At 36.7% G+C, this 26,289-nt stretch overlaps 1 protein-coding gene across 1 annotated transcript in view; it reads right to left on the bottom strand.

Moving 5' to 3' along the window:
• Positions 1-502: 502 nt before the first annotated feature.
• The window catches only part of LOC113527780 (cadherin-18), an 89,788-nt gene continuing 64,001 nt past the window's right edge, over positions 503-26,289 (bottom strand). The window contains exons 10-12 of the mRNA XM_026915916.3: positions 25,760-25,877; positions 6,064-6,315; positions 503-2,114 (exon numbers count right to left, since the gene is read on the bottom strand). Coding sequence (XP_026771717.3) covers positions 1,555-2,114; positions 6,064-6,315; positions 25,760-25,877 — 930 coding nt within the window. The 3' untranslated portion in view covers positions 503-1,554. The remainder of the gene's footprint in view (positions 2,115-6,063; positions 6,316-25,759; positions 25,878-26,289) is intronic.

The raw sequence follows: 26,289 nt of genomic DNA on the forward strand, positions 1-26,289 counted from the left end.
GCTTAGCAATAATGTTGTAATACAATAATGTTGTCAAATAATAGTGTCAAATTATGTGTGTTGTGTGTTATTATATGTATTTGGCTATGTGCAATAACCCTATAATCTTCTTACTCTCTTTGTACATGACAATACTGATAGGTTGAATCAAATATATACTATACGTAAATGATGAAAGAGCACTTCCTAAGTGTGGTGTGTATGAAATCTTCCAGTAATTCAGCTCAACATTTGCAGCTTGTGAGCTATTGTAGGCACAGAGTAACTCTTCCTCCTATTTTATTTGTCTTAATTTAATGGCTAGTCATATTTGTCTTAATTTATGGATTTGTTTTGGATTCTTTCATGTCCTAAATTCAAATAACAGATACCAATTTGAATACCAAATTTCTTATGTAAATACTCCTATGAATGATTTGGTATTCTATTAGGTATTTGAATTTTGGACATGAAAGAATACTGAAAATATTTTCAATACTGTAAATTCTGCATTATGTCTAGCTTTCTAGCTAGAGATGCTGTTCCACATGGACTGTTCGAGCACTAATAAGTATCCTTCTCTTGGATTTACACATTTGACACACATACAGACATGAATGTACATAAACACTAAAATATTCATTAATGCCTCCTTTCATTTGTCTAGTGTACATAAAACATCAGTCTACCCCAAGGGCTGAAAGAGAGGCTAGTGCCTGAGGAGCCAGGATGTAATAAAAGGAAACTTTACGTGTAATAATAAACACAGATACGGAAGTGCTAATGGAAATATGGGTTATTACTGTATAATGAGTCTGAGTATTTCATCAATGAAGGCTGTTGTTATAGTCTCTGAAAACATATTTGAACAGTGTACGCTGCTCTCATGCATTAACATTTGTTAATGTTGTGGGCTTCCTAGACATCATATATTAGCCTAATAACAGAATTTACTGTGGATTATGCACATTATATTATAAAAATGAATAACACAAGCTATCCTGCACCTATGCAAAACCTAGAATCACATTTTCTTGTAACATGTTCCACTACAGGAAATAAAGTTAATTCTTTGCAGAAAGGTGATGTAATGTATATTGTTTTAAGATGTGTAAGTGCTAAAATATTACAAAAATACATATTTTATGTCAGCAATAACCCTGAAAATTGTTTTTTCCCATAGTACACTAGACTGGCAATGTATGTTAGACAGAAAATGATTAGTTACACTTTTATCACATATATCCATGTGTCCACATTTTAGAACTTTATTGAGCAATAAAAAATATACACCAGGGAAAATATTTAACTTTTTCCATTTTTTTTTCTGTTTTTCTTTTTAAGTTTTCCTCCTCAAATTGATCTCCTCCAATGTTATGAGAAGAAAAATGCAGGTCAGTAAGTCTTTTCAGCAGGATAACAGTCTGAAAACGTTTGACCTTATTGATAAAACAATGACATCCATGGTAGCAAAAGAGAGCAGTTTATGTCTGTTATTTCTGTGTGTGTGTGTGTGTGTGTGTGTGTGTGCACATGTGTGTGTTGTTCAAAGTTTTTTTAAACAGTCTAAAAAAATTAAGTGCATTCATCAGGCTCATTTGCATTTGGTTCATGTTCCATACCAGCCTCCTCCCCGGAGAGTTCAGCTAGTTTTTTAAATTCTGGACCCCACTCATCCAAGCTGTTGTACTCCTGTTCAGAATGGATTCCAGGTGAGCCTAGAGAACTGATGGAACCTGCTGGTGACCCTTGACCTTCATATGCGTAAGTCTGTAGCGAATCGTAAGGGGGTACACTAGTATCCTGGTCTGCCTCTACTAGTCTCTGTTTAATGAAGTCATGGACATTTGTATCCTCATCCGTCTCCAGTGAGGTAGGACTATGACGGCTACAGTCATAGCGGCAGGGTCTTCTTGCTGACCTGGGATAACCCCCCTCGGGCCGAACATCTCTCCGGAACTTGAGCTCTTCTGCAGCTTCAGGATTGCGCAGAGCAATGATATCAAAAGCTTCAGTGTCCTCCTCGCCTCCACCTTCATCATCATAGGTGACCACGTTTTCCCGAACGTCTTCCTCTGCGATGATCAGTGGCTCTTTCTTGCTTCGCCGCAAAGTGATGAACAGAATCACGATTGCTGAAAGGACAAACAGAAATATTAGTGATCACTTTGCATTAATTTAAGATTTAAAATGTTTGCATTTGTAAGCAACAAACTACTTATATTTAATTTCAAACAAGCAGTAGCACATTTTGGGTTAAGCTACAGTTCAGCAAAAGCCATATGGCAAATAATATTAGTGTAACATGTGGTAGCCTGCTTATCTGTTCTAAATAAAACAGCAAAGGCTTAAAAATGTGTATAAAAGGTGTATTATTAATGGAAAAGTAGTAGTATGAAAACTATAACATATGACAGATGATATATAACAAGAGCCCTGTGATGGATTGACGTCCTATCTATGGCGTATTCCCGTCTCTTGCCCAGTGTTCCCAGGATAGACTCCGAATTCACTGTGACTAAAGATGAATCAATGATATAAAGTATAATAGGAAAGTACCATAATAACCATTTTTTTATTTAGCAAAATCTTTAGATTAGAAGACGAAAATTGTTGTCTTTTAATAATCATTGCAAAGAACATCAAGGGAAAAGAACAGAACCACAACCACTGACCAATTACATTACATAACCTAATCACAAGTCTCAAAATAAAGAACTTATTAAAATCCACTCAAAACTTACATTGTAATACATTTAATAACTTTATTCCTCATACTGAATTTATATTATAAGAAGTAAATGATTGGCCAAGCTGGAAAGCCGCTGTGTCTTAAATTAGCATTCGAACGTCAACTTAATAAAACATGTGCATCGTTGAGAAAATTATGGAGCAAAGATCAATGGAAGTGAATAATACTTATTTGATATTGCATTAGGATGCAGGGCTCCAGTAGAATTTGGGAGCTGTAAGTCTATAAAACACAATAGCTGTCTTTAGCATGGATGCAAATTTTGCCCTAACCGACTGTACTCTTTTGGTAGAAGAGGCACATTATTGCTGGTTCCTTATATAATATATTTAGCCTAAGGATTGTATATTTTGCATAAATATCAGGGAATTAATGGGGGAAAAATGGACCTCTGGTTATATTCAGATTTTATTCCTTTATATATTCTTTTAATAATCCATTGAGACTATTAGAAAGTCACTACCGTGATTTAAATACTAAAACCATTAGCATAAAGACACTTTGCATTCTATTATTATCTACACTGAATTATAAACTCAAGCATCATTAAGCCACTGAGGTACAGTTATACCCAATGTAAAGATAACTGTTTAATCTTTGCTTTGTGAGTGCTTGGAAAGATTTCATTTTCCTTAATGAAGTTAAACTGGAGCGCTACTTGGAGAAAAACAGCAAAATGCATTTTATGCCATATTTCAGGCTGCTTCTTTTTATTATACTGTATTGTCATGCAGATTTTGCTAAGAGTGTTAGGCAGAAAGATGTGGGTTTTTTATGGAGGAGCTGACTTGTTTTGGAATACCAGGCTTTGGGATATATTTATCCTAAAGTGGCTGCCTAGGTGAATGCTCGAACTTTCTAGTCCTTGAAAAGCTGAGTCATCCTTCCAGCGCGGAGCCACAGAGGGAATAGACAAGTGATGGAAAGAAGAAGGGAATAGAGAGGATAATCAATCTGTGCCTCTGTTTTCAGGTCTTGTACATTTTAATAGCAATCAGTGGCCTGTGACAAGCCAGGCTTGTTCTCATACTCTCTTGCTGCCCACAGCCTCTGCACCTCCTTGTTTTTTTGGTCCCTCTTACATTTCTAGCCTCCCACCTGTTCTCTCAGTTTCTACCCATACTTTATTCACTTCTCCCACTTAGCTGTCTGACTTTAAATACTCTGACTATAAATATTTTTTGTGGCCTTCTTGTGCGATAATTCTTGCTATCTCTGTCTTTTTCTGTGAATGTGCGATACTCACTTTATCTACTCCATCATAGTGATGAAGGGCACCACTATGATGGAGTAGATAAAGTGAGTATCACACACTTTAACTCTCTTTCACACTTTAACACTTATCACACTCTTCAACTCTCCATCTCAAGCTTTATCTCTCTCTATTAATCGAGTCACATTACTGCTGCTTTGCCATATAGGAAATTTAGCCTATATTCTAGTCTTGGGCACATTAATAATCACTGAACATCAAGTGAAAAGGACAAAACATCATCCACAAACCATTTACATTCACATGCACTATTTAGCTAGTGTTCATAGGTTTTCTGTTTCATCTTGCTATTAAAATTCAGATACAGCCCTGGTTCTGGTTGACCGCCGCTCATCTGACCCACTGTGTGTGTGTATGGCCCAATCTAAATGCTAGGAATATGTGTAACCTTCATGCCTCACTATTCAGGGACAATAACAGAGTTGATCTTCTAAACATGCCCACACTCACACACCCACACCCACACACACACACACACACACACTCACACAGATACATCTTCCTGCAATCCCAGCATTCCACAGGTTTATTTATGTTGGACATTGGCCCCTCATGTCAAAATCTGCCCTCTTTTTGCTGGTACACTGTTGTTTTCTGAAAGTGCTCTAATTGCACCTGTTGTCCTTCTAATGGAATTTACCAACAGGCCTGGAGGTTTCTGTCAGCACTGAAGAAAAACAGCATTAAGTAAAAGTAACACTATTATGCTGATGTGCAAAGCTGACCTTTAAGGTTATGAGCCCGAATATTCCCCATTCCACATTTTCTATTGTAAGACAAATGTCAACAGGTAAATATCCAGGTTATAACCTCTGGGACCCACGACCATATTGGATATTGATCAGTTTGGGCTGGTGGTAGAGGAAGGATATTTGAAGTACAGTTTAAAGGAAGAAAGGTTTTCTGTGTCCAACACAGTCAATATAGTTATATAAGTCTGTATATAAAAGATCACATGATCCACATGAAAGAATGGTCTAGCCTACATTATATGCATCTAAATATGTTATGTCACAGTGCTCATGGCAATATTAGTCATTTATGTAATTTGAGAACACTTATCACTGCTTAATGTGTGCATCTTTGCTCCTGGGCAAAGAAAAAATGGGCCAAAATGACAAAAGTGACAAAATGTGAAGAAAACTAAAAAAAAAAAAAATACTTTCAGTGAACTGAAAAGTGTAGTAATAACACAACAAGGTGATATATTTATGTCAGAAAGAAAAAGAAAGCTGTTAAAGTTATGCCTAAGTCAGGAATCCTCTCATTCTCACAAATGAAATATAAAAAAGTAAACAATATAAATATAAATAGGATATAAAAAAGTAAACAATAATACTTGCATCAACAGTAGCATTAACATTAGTGTTTCAACTGTTCAAAAGTTGATGTCTTTCTTGCAGTGTCAAAGGAGAAAAATTTAGATATCTGTGGATTTCAGAAAATCTTAACACAAAATGTAAAAAGAAAAAACCTTTTTAATCTTCCTTTTCTTTCTGGCAGTATTATTACAGGCCATTTATCTCACTGCTATTTCTTAGCACCAGCACTGCCTGCTCAAAAAAACTGAACATACTATCCAATGAGAGGTGGATTTATTGGTTGTAACATTTTCTTATGACAGCATTTATATGAAATGCAAATAGAATTCTTAAAGATTTTTCATGAGATTGGGATGTAGAGCAAGGCAAACAACTGATAATGTGCATGTTGTTTAAACAATCTGCTTTAATATAATTACATATGAGTTTAAGCTGTAGACAAGTATTTAATTTCGATGATTTTAATGTGCTAAAAAAGTCAACAGAATAGCCATGATGGGTCTGTGCATGAGGCAAATCAATGGATAACAGGTGCTTGACAATTCTTCACTTTGTGCTTGGCCCCTTGAGTCCTTATTACATTAGACCTTTTGGGCAGGATGTGTTTTACAGTGAGGCCAATAATTCAGTGTTCAAATTAAATGTTTAAAAATAGAATTAACTCACTCCAAAGCTAAAAACAGGCAGTGTCATGTATGACTAGAGTTTAAACGTGGAATTGCAGGGTGTGGACTTACCCAGCAGTATTAGCACACACAGCAGGATGGCGATAAGCGCTCCAGTGCTGAGGCCTGCAGAAGAAAGGAAAGCCTCACCCTGACAGATTTTGTGCCGGGTACCACGCTGACACTGGCACACACGCAGGGTCAGTGTGCTGGTGCTGCTCAGTAGGGGCTCACCTCCATCCCACACCACCACGGGCAGCTCATATATCTCCTGAGTCAACCTGTGGAAACGGCGCCGCCTCGCTAAAATGCTAGCCGTGCTGTCTAAGAAAGAGACAGAGGGAGAGAGAGAGAGAGAGAGAGAGAGAGATATGAAAGTGAAAATAAGAGGATGAGGGAAACAAGCAGAAAAATTAACGTGTGCAAGCAATCACATAGACACAAAAAATGAGAAAGAACAGTAATGTGAAAAAATGAAGAAAATATTATTAAATATTGGAAGATTTGTGCTTGTTATACAGAGAGGTTGAGGAATATAAAGATAAGAACCTGAAAGAGATGTGGGAAAAAGGGAGGATGATAGAGAATAGGGAAGAGGAGAGAAGAGAGAGATTAGATTAAATTAGTGTGTTTCGAGCGCAGGCCATTCAGGCCATTCTGTCTTGTTGCACAGTACACTCAGAGTGCTTAGGAGCCCATTCCCACAGATGGGCTTTTAATGGGGGAATTAAGGTGAGGTTCTGGCACTTAGAGCACAGAGTAGATGAGTCCTATCTAGTAACTGCAATCTGGAGCACTGAGAGCAAACCACTTGAACAGAACATCAACCTAATGAGTTTCCATATCTCTCCTCCTGCCATTCTCTCTCTCTCTCTCTCTCTCTCTCTCTCTAACCACAACTGGCAACTATCCTTTTTATATATATATTCTACATATATATACATGCTGTATACATGCTGCAGGAGTTAAGATATAGTTAAAAACAATGCAACGGTGTGAGATAGATTTTGCTAATGAGAAAGTAATAAGTTGAATGATGAGCTGATACAGGGAATGATAACAAAAATGATATCAGTGAGTGGCTATGTCAACTTACTGTACGGCGAGCTTTTGGAAAATATCAATACACTTCATCTAAAATGTTATATGCAGTGCACCTTGCTGGTTTTCATGACTAAAACCAAGCATAGTCTTTAAAATTACAAATAGTAAATTAACACTGATGATATAATATATATATATATATATACATATATATATATATATATATATATATATATATATATATATATATATATATATATATATATATATATATATATATATATGTACTGTATATTTTTATCAATCCAAATTAATTCAGTCTGATTCCAGATTGTACTTGGTTCTTAAAGAGATCATTGGATATTTGAGGGTTCTTAGCTTTCTAAAGAGCTTTTACTTGGAACCCATTTTGATAGGAACCCATTTATGTAGGTTTTCTTTGCTCTAAACGCACCCGATTCTTAAGTAATAAGTTGAAAGGGGTGTGTTAGAGCAGGGAACACACTAAAATGTGCCACACGGTGTACTCCATGACAATTTACATTTACTTCATTTGGATGAAGCTTTCATCCAAATCAACTTACAGTTGAGTAGTGTTGGAAACCTGTGTCATAGAGCATGTATCTCATGGTTGGGTGACTTTCAGCAGTTATCCCAAATACAACCACAAGATCAACCCAGTGAGGTGTCAAAGGGTTTAAGGGATCCCCTAGACAGACAGATATAGAACCCTTAAAGGTTCTAGACTAAACTCTAGTTATGTATGTAGCTGTGGACTATGGATAATGGGCCAATGAAAATCACCTGGATAATTCAATTCAATTTTATTTGTATTTATTTACTCGGACACCTTCTGGTCTTCGGATGCAGACACCTATGACAAAAGGTCACATGATGGAGTATGACACAGTATTTGCCATCTTTCACTGGACCCTTTTCACAAGGGTGGATATCCATAGTTCATTGTGCCAGTTACTTTCATAGCTAGAGTTTTATTTCACCACCAACCACCAGAGAAGGTGAGAATCACCTGGTCACCGTATACCAACAATATCATGAGGAACATGGCAGGTAAATTAACCAGAAAGGTGATCAGAGATGACCACTACACTCATACCACTGGGAGGATAGCTGGTTAACCAGGTAGAACCTGGAGAAAGTGCATCCTAAGCCTATAATTAACTAACATCTCCTCCATTCTATGCTAAATAATTTATATTTGTAGATGTTACATGAAATTGACATAAAGATCATAGCTTTCATGGCTTTTAAATTCAGCAATCCTAAATATTGTAATTATATATATATATATATATATATATATATAGACTATTTACAAACACATTACATAACATCTAGCATGCTAACTTCCCGCTTGTGTTTTAAATAAGTTTTATCACTCATACTAAATTGTCCTTATTAAACAGAAACCAAGAATTTGTGTTTTCTTCATGCTGCCACTTTAATCAGCTGTGTCTTGATGCAAACACTCATTCAGTGTACACTATGATTCATATTGTGAAAGTCAGGTTAAAAGTTTACACTGTCATCATTCTACTATTTAAACTGATTACCCAACTCGCTTAATCAGACAGAAATTTCATTCAGATTTCCAAATGAGCTATCAGCTGAACTGTTTTGTTTTTCTTCTCTTCCATTGCTGCTGTTAAGTTGTTAGATCAGTCTATGCATTGTAACCCATAGTTATAATCCAAAGAGAAGTGTAAACCTATATTCTCAAGGTTAGAATGAATATTTGATTTGTTTCTCCTTTCTCCAGGTTTTAGTGCAGTAAGGCTTGGTACTGTTTTTATGAAATATTAAGGCAATAAATATCTAGTACCTGCAGCACTGTCCTGGCACTGAGGTACACATAGTCAACGTGTGGTCTGAATATTGCATGGTGCTAATCATTATGTTACAGTTTCACTGGTGTTCCAGTACCACAGTGAAAGCCTGCAATGTGTGGACTGAATGTAAGAAGGTATCAACAAAGAGTATCACCCGCATAATCAACACTACTGAACTATTAAATCTTGCTCTTTGTTTTTTTTTTTGTATTTATTTTTATTTTTATTAGTATTATATGATGCATATTCTTTTGTAGATACAATAATGACTTGCTTATTGAAATAAAAGGATGTTTGGCTGTGTAATGTGTCATAAGAATTCACAATTCAATTTGTATGAATATGAATAGATTATTATTATTATTATTATTATTATTATTATTATTATTTATTGCCATTGCTATATATCATTGCTATTATTATTTATTATATATCACAACTGTACCACTCCATTTAATACACTCTGAACTGCATTCAGCTGCTATTTCTACCTACACTGTAAAATAAATTACAGCTGAATCTACCAATTTCTGCTTAAGGTGAAATATTTGGATGTCAGGATTGTAATTGTGTTGAGTTGTCTGTGATGTGTGTTGTAAACTGTGTTGAATATATTGTATTGTGACAGAGCACCAAGAAACTTCCTAATACATGTAAATGTATTTAGTGAATAAAATGATTCTAATGAATTGAAGATTGGCAAGGTTATTGGTTATAACTTTTCTCGCAACTTCAGTCACAAATATATCCAACTGGATTTTGCATGAGACCAGGTGTAATGAACTTTGAGCCTTAGCCTGGCTCTGTGTTGACCCTGTCCTTGAAATTGTATGCAAAGTGCCCCAGCTTGCCTGAGTATTATTGCCTGCAGCTTGTTTTCCAGCTTATCAGAGCCTCTTTAAAACATTTTAAACACAGCCATTGAGTGTGGTTTCCTCTGTGATTATTATGCCACATGTGCCAAGTACAAGTTCCTAGTTTGTTCCTAGTCAGGGTAATTTCATATTTTTACATTTATACATACTTGTAATAATTAGTCTATTAATTGCTTAATAAACCCTGCTAAATTTTAATAAAAGTGGCTAAACTATGTTCCGAGTTTATCATTGTTATCAGGCATACACACAAGTAAACACTGTCCAACTGATGCATGGATCAATGTCAATCACACTGTATACTATCTGGTTTTATTCTTCATAAAATGTCCAGATAAGATGGACATTGTTAAAGGTATTTCATTCAAGACTTTTATTCAATTTCTAAGCTAACACGAATCACCAATAACACACAATGTTTTCCAGATAACTTTTTGTGAAAAATGCACTTACTAAGTTAGCACGGAGTTAAGGTGGCTACAGACAGTACAGATGTGCAGTGGTGTATAAATTAAAAATAACACGTTGGCATGGTAGGAGTGAGAGAGAGAAGGAGATGAAGTGCCAGAAACAAACATGGTGGATCGTCTCCACAATGAATTTGACGTGGTTGTTGCCTTGGCTGGATTTATACATTCAAAAGTTTCACATAGCTTCAGGTCTCTGAATGAAGTGAAGACTATTAAGTGAACTCACTGACAAACACAGAGGATAATAAGTCCAATGGCATATTCAGCAATGACAACATTGACAGGTGAAGTCGTGAAAAATAGAAGGTGCCAAGAGTCTGGTGAATTAATTACTTTGTTTCATAAATTAGCACAGTATTGCCAGTTGTTGTTTTGCAAGCATAAATGATATGAGACAGGCAGGCACAAGGGATCAACACCACTGTCAGAAAGCTTACAGTTGGATCTAGAGCTAATTCTCAGTCAAGCAATCATCATAAAAAGACAGAATAAGGAAAAAAGCAACCAATGTCATGATAGGCTTTCACAGACCGAAAAAAGCAAAAAGAGATGCAATCAGGTTTTAAAACAAGCCCAGGGAATCCAAACAGTCTCACATGATGTTGGAAACAAAATACAGGTAAAGCTTCATGCACACTTACTGAGAAGCTGGTTAGTGCGTGAAGCTGATTATTGAGATGCCACAAAAGTGGACATTTTTTTCAGCCAAATGTAAGCACAAATAAGACTGGGGGAAATTTTTCAAAGTGAGGGAGTAGAGTGCAGGGAGACATTGTTTCTGCAAGAGAAGAACTTGATTTCCAATTTCAAGAGAGATCCTGGAGGCACAGTAACAGCAATCCTAAAAGCCATATACTCAAAGGGAACATGTCCTCAGTCATGCTTCAAAAATATTGTGTGGACCAAGCAAAAACTCTATATGAGTGAGAGAGTGGTTTGATGCCACACTATGTCATTAGGGTAAAACAGTGCAACTCTGTGTTTACAGTGTGAGGTTTATTGTTGTTAACCCACTATTTGTGTTGCTTGCTACAAGAGCAATGCACCTGCTTAGCTCTGTAGACACAATAGCTATAGCTACAACAAAGTCCAGCTGGAAGAGTACAAAATCAAAGTAAAAAGACCTGTTAGTCCCTTTACCATATATCAGCAAAAAAAAAAAAAAAAAAGGAAAAAGTCATTGCATCCCAAAAAGGATGGCACAGAATGGTGCACGGAGATATCATGGGCACAAACTCACCCAAACTGGACAGTTGAAGCCTGGAAAAATACCAGGAGTTTTTTTTCTGATCTTTAATTGTCCAGTTTGGGTGAGCCTGTGCCCATGGTAGCCTCAGATTCATATTCTTGGCTGACAGGAGTGGAACCCAATGTGGTCTTCTGCTGTAGTAGCCCATCCACCTCATGTTTTGTGCATGGCGAGATGCTTTTCTGCTCACCATGGCTGTAAAGAGTGATATTATGAGTTACTATATCCTTCCTGGTAGTTCAAACAAATCTGGCCAAACAAATCTGGCCAAATAAGTCTGGCCATTTTCCTCTGACCTCCCTTATCAACAATGTCGCTCACGCAATGTTTTTTGTGTTTCACACCATTCACCATTCACACCAACTCTAGAGACTGTTGTGTGTGAAAATCCCAGGAGATCAGGTGTATCTGAAATACTCAAACCAGCCTCTCTGGTACCAACATCCATGCCACAATTAAAGTCACTGAGATCACACTTTTCCCCATTCTGAAGTTTGATGTGAACATTACCTGAAGCTCTTGACTTGTATCTGCAGTTTTTTTGCATTCTGCTGCTGCCACTTGATTGGCTGATTGGATAACTGCATGAATGTGCAGCTGTACAGGTGTTCTTAATAAAGTAGACAGTAAGTGTAGATGGATTTTGGTTTTAATAATTAAAATATCAAATCATCACCATTATGTCACTCTGATAGATCTGAAGTACAATGAACTACCAAGTCAGTTGTCATGATTGTATGTCATTACGGAAAGTGTCATAACACAACTTTATGTCAACACAAATCTATATTACTTGACTCAGGTGACACCAACTTGTTAACTTGACACCAAAATTGATAAAAGCAGTCTTTATGATAGCTGATGCATATTGGAATAAACACAAGACTAATTCAAATACAAAATGTTCAAGAAGAACATGAGGTCTGAGAACACTTGTCTTCCTTCATGTATTGGATGCAACAAAATAATCAGCACTGTTGATACACTTCTGGTGCCACATACATGTAAAGGGCAGGAGAAGCATCTCATGTGTGTCACAATTAAGCCAGATGTTTCTCTGTGTATGAGATTGCATGAATGTATACAGATGGTGGGGCATCACAAGCAAGTAGGAAGGTGTTTTCTGTTTACAAGAACCCTTCCTTTTAGCACACAATGAAATGGCTAAACAGAAAGAGTGTCATCCCACTCCATTTTCCAAACAAACTCCTGTAATAACTATAATGGTAGACAGTTGAGGACAAAACATGCCTAATTAACTTACATGCAGAAAGTGGAAGAGACAGAGAGAGAGAGAGAGAGAGAGAGAGAGAGAGAGAGAGAGAAAGAAACCAGAGCCTTAATATTGTCTGAGCTCCACAGTTGGCTAAGTGATCGCTAGCAGTGATTTATATTCATGATCACACTTTCCAATTTAACTGTCAGGAAATGCAGGTCCATAGCCAAAGCCCCACTTAACCAATTCAAGAGGGCCATGTCCTATAGATCAACAATATCCAAATGCAAATTAGATGCTCCCTGCAAATTATCCATCCCCTGCAGTACTTGCTATTTGACAACCAAAACAATCAAATATTGAATGTCGTAGGCATATTCTATAGACTTGAATATTGAATAATATTATGTGATCTATAATGATAGAGAACAAGATTAGTTGCAGATCTTATCAACTGGAGATAAAGAGATATACCAGTTCTGGTCTGAAAAGTAATAATTTATTTCAGGCTTATAAAGGCACAAAGGCTTATATAGACACTGCTACCTGAAATATATCATAAAATAACTTAGGGGAAATTGTTAGAAAGTAAAGGAGGTCCATTGCTCTGAGTGGACGTGTTGTCTTCTAGGAGTGCTTCTATTTAGTATAACCTGACTGGGACATTTCACTATTTGTATCACTCCGCTTGCCATATAAAATTCCAATTGTAGCAACAGTCCCACTGAAACCAATACTACAGTAGAGTTAGGAACATCATCAGTGGACATGGCAAACAATTTTTCATGAATATAACTTCTGACTTAACATATGAAAGCTCATCAGATGAAGATGAAAAGAAAGAAGGGAAGGCAATTTCTCCGGATGCACCTTTAACAGGAATCTACAAATCATTGTGAGCTAGCTAGCCAGCTAGCTAACAGACTATTAGTGAGTGTGGCTTCTTCGGGATCTATTTCCATTCGTTCCTACTGTTATACTGAATATCAACACAGCTGTGATTACCTGCGGCACTCAGCCTGCGGCCTTGTCCCTATGGCTGGATCACAGCTGTGCCGATATACAGTATAAATATTGTACACAGTATTCTGTGTAGACATACATGCACATTTGAATGGTGCTTGTTTATCCAGTACTCAAGTTCTAGTTATTCTAGTTCATCTACTGTAGACATGAATGCGCACACACACACACACACACACACACACAGTTCTGTTTCATCCAATGTTATTTCAGAAGGATGTGAATCATTTTGTGTAAGCATAAATGAAAATTTAAAAATGATGCAAATTTGGTTTTGTGTGTTTTCTATTTGTCCTTTATGGCCATTTGTTCTCAGTTATGTCTCGGTCAATCTGACCCAGTGAAGACCCCAGTGGAAGCAAGAAGTGAAGGCCACACAAGGGTAAAATTAATAGTTAAAAGTTTGAAAATTGCCTGTTCCTGACCTTAACAGGTTATCATTGTCCACTTTATATTCAAATAAACCTGTGACTGTGAGTGAACAGTTTTTGCAACAGATCAGTTCCTTAATGGAACATCCTGTATACGCTTTCACAGACAGAGATTCTTTAAAAAAGAAATGTGTGTGATCGATATTTTTATTTTTGCTTGTTGTCTGAAATATCTTCCTGTCTTTTACCTACTGGTACACACATCATGGACAGATCTGATATGACCAGGAACAGCCACCCTGAAATCAAGCTTGACCACCCTGTGGCTCTGCAGCTGGTCAGCGTGTATATATGTGTGTGTGTGTGTGTGTGTGTGTGTGTGTGCTGGCACAGTCTGCAATTCTGAATACCTCTGAGAATCTCCCCTGTGTAAGGATTGTTAGGCAGCATGAGTCACTGAATGTCAAATGGATGGTTTTTGTTTTCACCATCTCTCTCTCTCCCTCCCTCTCTCTCTCTCTTCTCTCTCTCCTCCTCCCTCTCTCTCTACTTTCCTCAGTGTAATTTCCATCCAGTGTGGAGGTTTAGCTGGCTTGGCTCAGGGCAAGAAGTAAACAGACCACCTTCGAACACACAAGAAGCAGTGCTTTACTCCTCATGGTTCTTTGTTGGTAATTATTATTATTATTTTTTTAATCACTGATGAACATGCTTCTTTTTTTCCTGTAGGATCTCACCAGATTCTATGTTCAGTTTAACATGCATATAATAGCACTCATAAAAATGTGAGTGTTGCATCTCATAACACAATTTCAGCCCTTTGTACTCTCCCATTAAATATGTGTGAGTAGCATGTCAGATAATTACATTTTTCAAATATCATCATCCTGACAGCTTTATACCCTAGTGATTAGTGAGTATTCATGAAAGCCCTTGCTGAATTCACATGCGAGGTTAGATAATGTTTTTAAATTAATTGATCTTTTAAAGAGAAAGTCATTTAGAGTTCAAAGTGCCATATTAAGTGCTAGGAAAAATACATAAATATGCAAATAAATCTCATACTGATGATTTGGCACCAGACAAAGAAAAAAAGGGGCCCTAGGGCTCCGAAGAGGAGCAACAGAAAATGTTTGCCCTATCAACCGGAGATCGCATGACTCCCATGGCTGGGAATCCAAGAGACCAAGGGAGCAAAATCAGCAGCACTCTCAGGGAGAGAGGGGTGGCATACGACTACTCCCCTATCATTCACAGCGACACTAGCCAATCATGGGCGTCTGTGAGCTCAGACGGGCTTTCCTCTGAGTGTGTTACGCTGCCTGCTGACATTAATGAGTTCGAAAAGATGCGGTCAGCTGCCTTCATGTGTCTTGAAGGAAGCACATCATAGTCTTCCCCCTCCATGGTTCATAACTGTCGTGTGACAGGGGAGATCTAACTTGGGGATTGGGAATTGGTCATGACTAAATTAGAGAAAAAATTGAAAATCCAAATAAATAAAGAAAAAAAGAGAGACCATAAATTCTTTATGTTTAAGTATTGCACAAATTAAGACATTGTATGAATCTTGTCTTAAATGTAACTGAATTAGATGATAGAGAACGCCATGTTAAGTGCAATGTTGCAATGTTAAGTGACATCCAGTCTTTATTTGGAGCTAGCTGTACAGTATATAGTATATATGTATTTCCACTACATGTAAAACATCTGTAAAAATCAATCACAAATTTTAAACTTAAGCACAGAAATAGTACTGATAGTATAACTAGATAATGCAGTTTGTTAACAAGAGCTAAGAAGAAAAACTGCTAGAAAATGTATGTCATGTATGTGTCAAGAAAGTAGCCATGCAGTTTGGGGTTAGAAGATGAATCTTTTGGCCATATTTTTTTGGATATAGTCAAATAACTAAGAGACTAGAATGAGAGTCCATACTTAATGTAGTTAAATTCCCATTAAAACACCAGAATTATTCTGATTATTCTGAAAAGTGAAAGGGCAAGTAATAAATTCTCCTCTCAGAAGCTTTTACAAATACTGCAAACTGCTGAAAGTGTAATCTTCTCTCAGGAAAGCATTAACATTTGTGTAATAGCTTCCAAGCCTCAAAGTGAGTGGCCAAATGAGTAACTGTATTAAGAAAATAACCACAGTCTGAAGAATGAGTCCATTAAACAGCATGTGCACTCTAATGGCACGTTAAAGAACATCCTTAACAGAGTCCCAAAAAATGCAGTTGCTAGCATGTGTCCCTGTGCTAAAAAAAAGAGCAATATTAAGAAAATAAAAGAAAAAGAAAAACAAAACAAAAAGGTATTGCCTTTATAAAACCCATAAATACAGTAATTTCCTACTCAGGCACACACAAATTTTGTGCCTAGAGAGTAATTCGTCTAGGTTGACCACATAGGCAGAGACTGTCCTCCTGAGTGCCACCTTCAGCCTTAAAGCTAACACAACCTCTATCAATTACAGTAATCCTACAGGGAGCCCATTCAGTGAATCCTGCTGTTTGCCTCACTGCAAAGCAAACACATCCTCACTGAGTGTGTGCGTGTAACAGAGAGATAAAAAAGAGAGATACAGAAAGGTCAAGAAAGAGAGAGGGAGACAGAGTGACAGAGAAAAGAAGAGAGGATTTTGGTAACTACAGCATTCTATGAAGGCAATATCTTTAATCATAATAAATGTATAAGGCATTATACATATTGTTATAATTATTTATAAAAATGCATTACATGTTATAGCAGTGTCAATTATGCATTCACAATGGTTATTCTAATGTAGCTGGTGACCAATTAAAGAAAGCAAGAAAGAAAGCAAGCAAGCAAGAAAGAAAGAAAGAACAATGTTTTTTTTTCTTCAAATTTTGTAAATTCTTGAACTCACATGCCTCTCACATGCCTCAGCATGCCTCTTTTTAAATTTATTGTAGCATGGCATCAAGTAACTGAATGCAAGACAATTTATATACTTGTCCTTAAAGAGTGTAAATTATTTGCTATATATTATACCATATTTATAATCATTTATAAGTTGTATATGTGAGCTATAAGCAAAGTGAGACATTTCTAAAAATGACTATTAAACCTACAACATGTACAACTGTTTGAGGCCCATACAGTTATAAATACATATACATGTAGTTATAAATATGTAAGAGACACTGAATGATAGTTAACTCTACTGCTGTTATTAAAGCCATAGAGCAAAAACAATGAATAGCAGTCTATTCAAGCTGAAAATGAACTTCTTTGGTATTAGTCTTATAATGTGTTGTTTTAAATTAATTCATAATGCATATAAACATTGCTATAAATTGTAATTAATATTCCTAAATAATTATAACAATATGGATGATGCTTCATGAATACATTATAATTATGAATACATTATGATTAGGTTTAAGGATTATTCTATCCATCCTTTACTTCATTATCATCATTATCTTATATATAACACTGTGATTGAATTATTTTACAACTGCAATAATGATTCTTTAACATCATACATGTTCACTGGGTATGGATGCTGAGTATTCATACTCGTACAGCAAGGCAGCCAGATGAACTCTGGCACAGACACTAAGTGCATGTTAACATGGTTAAAGTGAAACAGCTACTGCGTTAGCAAAGAGAACACATATATATTACAGCATCAGAAAGTGGCTCTCTTGAGAGGAAGAAAGGAAGGGAGAAAGTGAATAATAATAGATAACAAGTGAATGACCAGAGAAAGTAATAATGAGCTGTGAAGTGATGGAAGGATTAAAGATGAATTGCTTTATAATTTCAGCTTGTGTGCTTCAGTTTGCAACAATTCCCTGGAAGTATTTGTGTAGGGGGAGAAGCGTGTGGGTGTGAATTTGTTTATCATTCTGGCACATGCACAGAAAGAATTCTGTGATTACACATCTGGTCTGCAGCAGGGAAGTGAGTCTCCTTGACCAATGATTGATGCCTTTGGGCTAGTGTCATTCCCAGCATGCTCCCTTGCTAATTATCCTTGATGCCACTACAAGTCCAGATTGAGCGATTCACATAATCAAAGTGAGTGTCTGCAAGGGCTCCTGTTTACGCTCAAGGCCCCTTTACCTTGTAATATTATGCATTGAGAGGCATTGTGATTAGAAATTCATTCTTGTACTTTGAACAATTTTGTCCATTAAACCTTAAATAAAATTGCTGCCAATGACTTGCAGTTCCAGACACTGTGGAGTGTATATGGATTTTAACAAATTAAAGGTGGAGCCGTATTGAAAATTCACAGTCATACGACAATCATGTACATTCATATCAATGTTTTTTAAATGAAAAACACATATCTCCAGTTGAACAATCAAAAGCTCAAATTACCAATGAAAACCTGTTATATCACATTATTTATAACTGCCAACCATCAACCTTCTCCGTTACTTTAACCAGTTCTAATATTATCCTGAGCTGAAAAGCTATAGCAAACGAAGGTCCACCTACCTCTACATTTGTAGCCTAATCTACTTTTTGAAAAATAACACTACATTTCAACAGGAGCTGGTCATTATGCATCTGATCCCTGTCCACTCTTATGTCAGTGGCAAAATAATCACTGATGAATTCACTGACTTCTCTTCATTTGCCTAAACTTAGCATTTTTATTAGTATCAATATAATTCAAATATTTTTAAAAAAGTTTGGTTGGCTCAAATGCTATTGTCAGAGCATGGTATAAACATGCTACGCCAGCTGTGACTGACACCTGGACAAGACTTTGGCGCATAGGCATAAGGGGAATAAAATGATCACCTTTTTCTCTCTGAGACAGTAACAAAACACATCATGCAACAGACCTTTAAAGGCTTGGCTGTGCCAGCACATTATTCCCACAGAGTTGGATTTCAAAGACTGCAATAGTGGATGGATGGAGCTATGTGGGATGCTTTGTGGTTTTGTGCCAGAACAAAGCATGATTAACTGAAAAAAGCGTGATTAACTAAAATTGCCATTCATCCCAGTGTTCTGAAATCACATGGCCATTGGTGGCATGGTTGTACAACTGGAGCAGTGGAGCTTGATAACAGACCAGTGGTTACTGAACACACTATCCACAGGGTATCATTTACAGTTTCACCATTGCTATTTGTGAAGCAATGACATTGAGTTCATCATCTTCCTTCCAGATTTTACACACTGGATCTTACTGCATCACAGCTCAAGTGCTCTGTGGTGAGTTCAAGTGATTCTCACCCTCAGTACAATACAGTATTAAACATCTGAGCAATTCTTATCCTCTGTATAGTACAATATCAGGACCTTTTGTTTATTTGTTTGTTTTATTTGACAAAATTTAAAACATAATACAAAAAGTCCAAAAAGACTAATTCATACTCATTTCAAAACTGTCGAGGATAAAATACACAAAAAAGCCATCGGCTTATTTCCATTGTGGTCCTCTGTATTTTAAAAAATGGACGAACAAATCATAAATGGAGTGCAATCAATATCAAGTTCAGAAACTCACCCAAACTTCAAAACATCAATGATAAAACAACCATTTTTTCACTTCCCTTCTAAAAATACTATCAACTTGAATGTATCTCTTGAATACACCCAGGTAATTTATTCCAAGCAACAGAGCTAGTATATAAAAAAGATTTTTTCCCATTTCACTCTTAAACCTACAAGGATATATATCATTACTACTTGCCCTTGTAGAATGACAGTGAACCTCTCTTACAAATACATAATAATCTAACAGATACTCTGGAACCATTTTCTTTAATATCTTAAACACCATCACCAGTTTTACAAAAATTACCCTTTTTTCGACTTTTAAAAAACTAATTTTCCTATAAAGTTCATCTCGCAAATGCATCAATGGATTTACTTTCAAAATAACCCTACACAACTTATTTTGAGCCGTCTGCAATTTATTTTTTAATTTCTTTGAAATACCGCTATACCAAAAAGCTGCAGCGTAATCAAAGTGTGACTGCACTAATGCACCAGCCAACATTTTTCAAGTTTGAGTATCTAAGAAAGCCGCCTGTCTTGCTAAAAATTTTATTCGATTACAAATTTTTGAATGAGCTAAAGCAGCCATCTTTTCTCCTGTCAAATTACTGTCCAAAACACAACCCAAATATTTTACTTCTCGTTTAGGTGTCTCTAATCTAAAGCATTTTTTCAATTTAGCAGCCGAGCTGAATAATATAACTTCAGTTTTCCCCAAACGTAAAGACAGTTTATTATGGCAAAACCATTTAGAGACCCCTTCAATCTCTCTACTTAATTCATTTTCAATATTTTCCTTCCTCTCATGAGACACAATTATTGCTGCATCATCTGCATATAATAAAAGCTTATTTGAACAGGCCATTTTTAAATCATTAATATATAATAAAAAAAGTAAAGGATCTAATACAGTCCCTCGCGGAACCCCACATGAAATAGTCAAACAATACGAAAACACCCCATTTAAATCTACTATTTGACCCCTATTTTCAAGGTAAGACTTAATCCATTTACAGGCCATATTAATAAAACCCATTGCTTTAACTTTTAAAAGCAGAATACTGTGATCGACTGTATCAAAAGCTTTTTGCAAATCTAACAGTACCATCCCACTTAACTTCCCTTTATCCATTTCTTTCCTTATATAATCCGTTAAATATAATATTGTTGTCTCAGTGGAGTGTTTCCTCCTAAAACCAGATTGAAACTCATACAATATATTATGTTTAAGAAGATACACTATATTACCAAAAGTATTCGGTCACCCATCCAAATGATCAGAATCAGGTGTCCTAATCACTTGGCCTGGCCACAGGTGTATAAAATCAAGCACTTAGGCATGCAGACTGTTTTTACAAACATTTGTGAAAGAATGGGCCACTCTCAGGAGCTCAGTGAATTCCAGCGTGGAACTGTCATAGGATGCCACCTGTGCAACAAATCCAGTCGTGAAATTTCCTCGCTCCTAAATATTCCACAGTCAACTGTCAGCTTTATCATAACAAAATGGAAGAGTTTGGGAACAACAGCAACTCAGCCACGAAGTGGTAGGCCACGTAAACTGACGGAGAGGGGTCAGCGGATGCTGAAGCGCATAGTGCAAAGAGGTCGTCGACTTTCTTCACAGTCAATTGCTACAGAGCTCCAAACTTCATGTGACCTTCAGATTAGCCCAAGTACAGTACGCAGAGAGGTTCATGGAATGTGTTTCCATGGCCGAGCAGCTGCATCCAAGCCACACATCACCAAGTGCAATGCAAAGCGTCGGATGTAGTGGTGTAAAGCACGCCGCCACTGGACTCTAGAGCAGTGGAGACGCGTTCTCTGGAGTGATGAATCACGCTTTTCCATCTGGCAATCTGATGGACGAGTCTGGGTTTGGAGGTTGCCAGGAGAACGGTACATTTCGGACTGCATTGTGCCGAGTGTGAAATTTGGTGGAGGAGGAATTATGGTGTGGGGTTGTTTTTCAGGAGTTGGGCTTGGCCCCTTAGTTCCAGTGAAAGGAACTTTGAATGCTTCAGGATACCAAAACATTTTGGACAATTCCATGCTCCCAACCTTGTGGGAACAGTTTGGAGCAGGCCCCTTCCTCTTCCAACATGACTGTGCACCAGTGCACAAAGCAAGGTCCATAAAGACATGGATGACAGAGTCTGGTGTGGATGAACCTGACTGACCTGCACAGAGTCCTGACCTGAACCCGATAGAACACCTTTGGGATGAATTAGAGCGGAGACTGAGAGCCAGGCCTTCTCGACCAACATCAGTGTGTGACCTCACCAATGCGCTTTTGGAAGAATGGTCAAAAATTCCTATAAACACACTCCTCAACCTTGTGGACAGCCTTCCCAGAAGAGTTGAAGCTGTAATAGCTGCAAAAGGTGGACCGACATCATATTGAACTCTGTGGGTTAGGAATGGGATGGCACTTAAGTTCATATGTGAATCAAGGCAGGTGACCGAATACTTTTGGTAATATAGTGTAGTCTTCAATCTGCTCAAAAATAATCTTTTCCATCACTTTTGATAATGCACTCAGAATTGACACTGGCCTATAATTATTACACTCAAACCTACCACCTTTCTTAAAAAGGAGAATAACTCTTGCTTGTTTTAACTCATCAGGAATCTTACCTAGACAAATTGAAAAATTTATAATATGGGTAACCATTGGAGTAATAAAGTTGGCTGAATCTTTAAGAAACTTCACTGGAATATTATCTAACCCTGTTGCTTGACTACTTTTAAGATTTAATAATTTCTTAAAAACGTTACTCTCCTTTACTTTAGTAAACAAAAAAACCTCCCGGCATAATACCGCATTTAGCATAATACTCCTTCACTAATTTATCATTAAATATACCAATTTGTGCTGGAAGCTCATTTACCAATTTTTCTGCAACCGTAGTAAAAAATCTATTAAAATGATTTGCTACCTTTATCTGACCTTTATTTGCTACCTTTATCTGACCATATCTTCCATCTACATTAAGGCTAATTTTAGAACATTTTATCTTAGTCTTTTCCTGATATCCTAAGTCATTTAATACTCTCCATAATTTTTGAGAATCCTGCTTCATTTCACTAATCTTACCTTTTAAAAAAGTTTTTTTAGCCTCTTTTACCATATCTCTTACCTCATTCCTTTTACGTTTAAATATCTCAAAATTATAATTATTTCTATCCCTTTTAAAAACCTTAAAACTATCATTACGCTCCTTAATTACCTTTAAAATACTATCCTTCTTCCAAGGTTCAGTCCTTTGCTTAATTCTTATTTCTTTATAAGGTGCAACCTTACTCAAAACTTCTAAAAAATTAATCTTAAACCTATCCCAGGCCATATCCACATCATCTCACTGCAACACCTCAGTCCAGTCAGCCTTACTAAGTTCTTCTATAAAAACTTGTGGACTGTATTAGTGGATCTTGTGGACCTTGAATAATTCTCACCCTCAGTATAGAGCAGTATTAGAATGTTGGGTGATTTTTATCCTTAAAAATGTACAGCATCAGTGCTTGAGTGATTTTCATCCTGAATAGGATGACTTTGATACATGGCCTCCGTTAGTTCCAAAGGAAATTGCCTTGGTGCTCCAGAATGAATGAAAGTAGAATGGATGCAACCATGTTTCTATGTCTGTGTCAATCAGAATCAAGAGTTCTCTCACAAGTACTGTGGTCAATGTCAGTGCTTTCTTAACAAGCCTTTCTTATTTTGTACTCGACTCCAGTGTTCATAAAGGCATATAACACACAAAGTATTAACCCAGGTACAGGCTCTAGGTGAAGTGAACTAAATGTACAGATACACAAACCCTAATCTATATATAACTTTTCATACTAAATTGTTATGAATTTCCAAGTGTGAGAGCATGTTGGCTTCATGTCAGTAACAAGGAAAAAAATGAATATAAAGTCATGCAGGAGTAAAACAGGGACATTAAAATTACAGGGATATAATAACCCTGGCTAAGAATGTCTGCAAGTAAGGATGGAATGTTTTCCATAGGCTCCTTTAAAAGAGAAGATGACACACTGGGTGTATTTACACCACTCCAGTTCTTTATAGTCAAGTGAAAAGACTTCTCTCACAATCACACACTGTTCTGTTTGAGCTCTAGCACACCATGAAATGGACCACCAACAGTAAGAACTGATAAGCTCTCTGCTTAGACTGGTAAACACCCAACATCCCAAAAGAGGAGAGAGAGAGCTCAGTAGAAATAAAAGTCCAACTTATAAGACTCTCAGCACTCCAACTATACTCCCTTCCATTATCAAATTGATTCTGTGCATGTCTCTGTGTGTTTCATCCTTGCTGACACTTCTCATGAATCCCAAACTCTCAAACTTCTGCTCTTCCCATCCTTGCCTGATATACTTATGGGCATCCAAATGTCTTGCTTTGTCTCGCTCTCCATCCCTCTACCCCAGTACAAATACATCACTGAAAACTGAGTAGAGAGCTGGAGCCCAGCACATTACACCTTGGCCGAGTGTGGTCTTTGGTCTCCTTTGGCAGGAGTTTGTTAGCGTAACGCAGGTGGTTCAGGAATGGATGAAGCAGATAATCTGTTTCACACTCAGATTATCTCTCAGTCTCAGCCACCCAGCTTAGTCATCCAAGATAATGAGAATGACAGGGAAATTTGTCATCTTGTAGTTTTTATGATTAAAGTCTGTGGCGTTGTCATGCTATCATGATGAATAATAATGAAATATATTCTGCCAGAAAATGGAAATGACAGTTACAATGTTAAAATAACATTTTCATTTGTAGTAGGTGGATGTGTAGTTTAGCATGGGTCTACTTTAAGGGAGGTGTTTGTAGATGAGCTAGAGATATAATGACTAAAATGGTGTTCATGAGCAATGTGTGTGTATACATATATCTGTCTTTCTCTCTCAATCTGAGCACACCTGTGTGTTTGTGTGTCTGTGGACATGAGCAGGGCAAAACTAAAGCTGAGCAGAAAGCGGCAAATGAGCTGGAAAGCTGCCACCTTACTTGTTTTACAACACATTTAACATTACTGTCTGACTACCATGCCAAGGTCAGGAGAACAAATGAAAAAGTTCATGTGTGCTCTTACCCTGCACATGCTGCATTCTCTGAGCAGAGTACTGCCAAGATTGTTACAACACTTTGGATTTAGGTTTGTTTTACTCAAATGCTTTATTAAATATAGTTTTATACAACAGTTGTTTCTGGTCCACTAATTTGATTGGTCGAGCAGTGTTACAAGAGTCCTTATATTTCCTATAACCGCACTGGGACATCGTCAGCGGACATGGCAAACAATAATTTTCAGGAATATAATTTTTGACTTAAAATATGAAAGCTAGTCAAGTGAAAGCTAGTGAAGATGAAAAGGAAGAAGGGAAGTTAATTTTACTGGAAGCACCTTTAATGGGAATGTACAAATCAATGTGAACTAGCTAGCCATCTAGCTGATAGGCTATAAAGTGAGTGTAGCTTCAGTATCTATTTCCACCAGCGGAACAAAAATAAACAGAACATTTGGCTATATTGTGTCCAAAATTTCACTTTCTTGACCTAATCATGATTACCTACAACATTTGCCCTGTGGGCTTGGTCTTACCTCTAAATCACAGCATACTAATATTCGGTATAACCACACTCTTGCTCGTTCGATATTGCTTAAATATCAGCCTATTAATCCTATGAAAAAAAAAAAACTTCTAGATTTTATCAAAAGTCTTGATTTTCCACATGCCAGATTAAGTGTAGCTTAAACTTTTCCTTTCTGGTCTGATAATGGCTCTGAATACTTTGAATAATTGCAGTGATAGATGTTTCAATAACATGTTTATAACTAATAAACAACCATCACATGCCAATGAATACTTTAATTTTAAATGAATATTGCACTGACTGCACTGCGCAATTTTTTGCATTGCACCTGCATTTTCTTCATTTAAAATCTTAAGATATATGCACTTATATATAAATCTTATATGCACTTATATATAAATCTTAAGATATATGCACTTATAATAATAATAATAATAATAATAATAATAATAATAATAATAAAAATAAAATTTCCCGTATTTCTCTCTGTCACACACACCCACAAACACACACACGCGCACACGCAAACACACACACACACACACACACACACAAATGTATTCAATTGCATACCTTCATTGTCCTTTAAGGTAAAGTTGGGATTAATCGGAATTCCTCCAGGGAAAGAGAAATAAAATCTTGGTCCATTTGCAAAGTCATCCTTATCCACAGCACTGATCGTCTGGATGATCTATCATTAAGCAGAATTGTAAAAAAAAAAAAAATCCTGCTGAGTCTCCATTATTCATCACATATCTCAATCTGATAATCAGACACATGTAAGCTCTAAAGATTTGAAAAGGGAAAAAAGGATAATGTCAATTAGACTCATTAACCAAAAGTCAGCCTGAAATCCATCACACAATCAATTCAGTTCACGTTTGGCCTAAATAATTCTTGTCTTAAAAAGTGTCTTTAACTGGAACATACTAATTAGGCCATGTTTATCAGTACCAACAGTTGTTTCAGGACATCTGGCTCATGAGGTAATCAATCTTCTTCCACTTCATTTCTTGTTTTCATCAGACAGAGATTGCAGTGACTCTACAGTGATATTAGCAATACTTTAAGCTTTCACAGCCTTGAATAAGAGCAGCATTTTC

The sequence above is a fragment of the Pangasianodon hypophthalmus genome, chromosome 12 (assembly GCF_027358585.1).
Source record: "Pangasianodon hypophthalmus isolate fPanHyp1 chromosome 12, fPanHyp1.pri, whole genome shotgun sequence".
NCBI classification, from domain to species: domain Eukaryota; kingdom Metazoa; phylum Chordata; class Actinopteri; order Siluriformes; family Pangasiidae; genus Pangasianodon; species Pangasianodon hypophthalmus.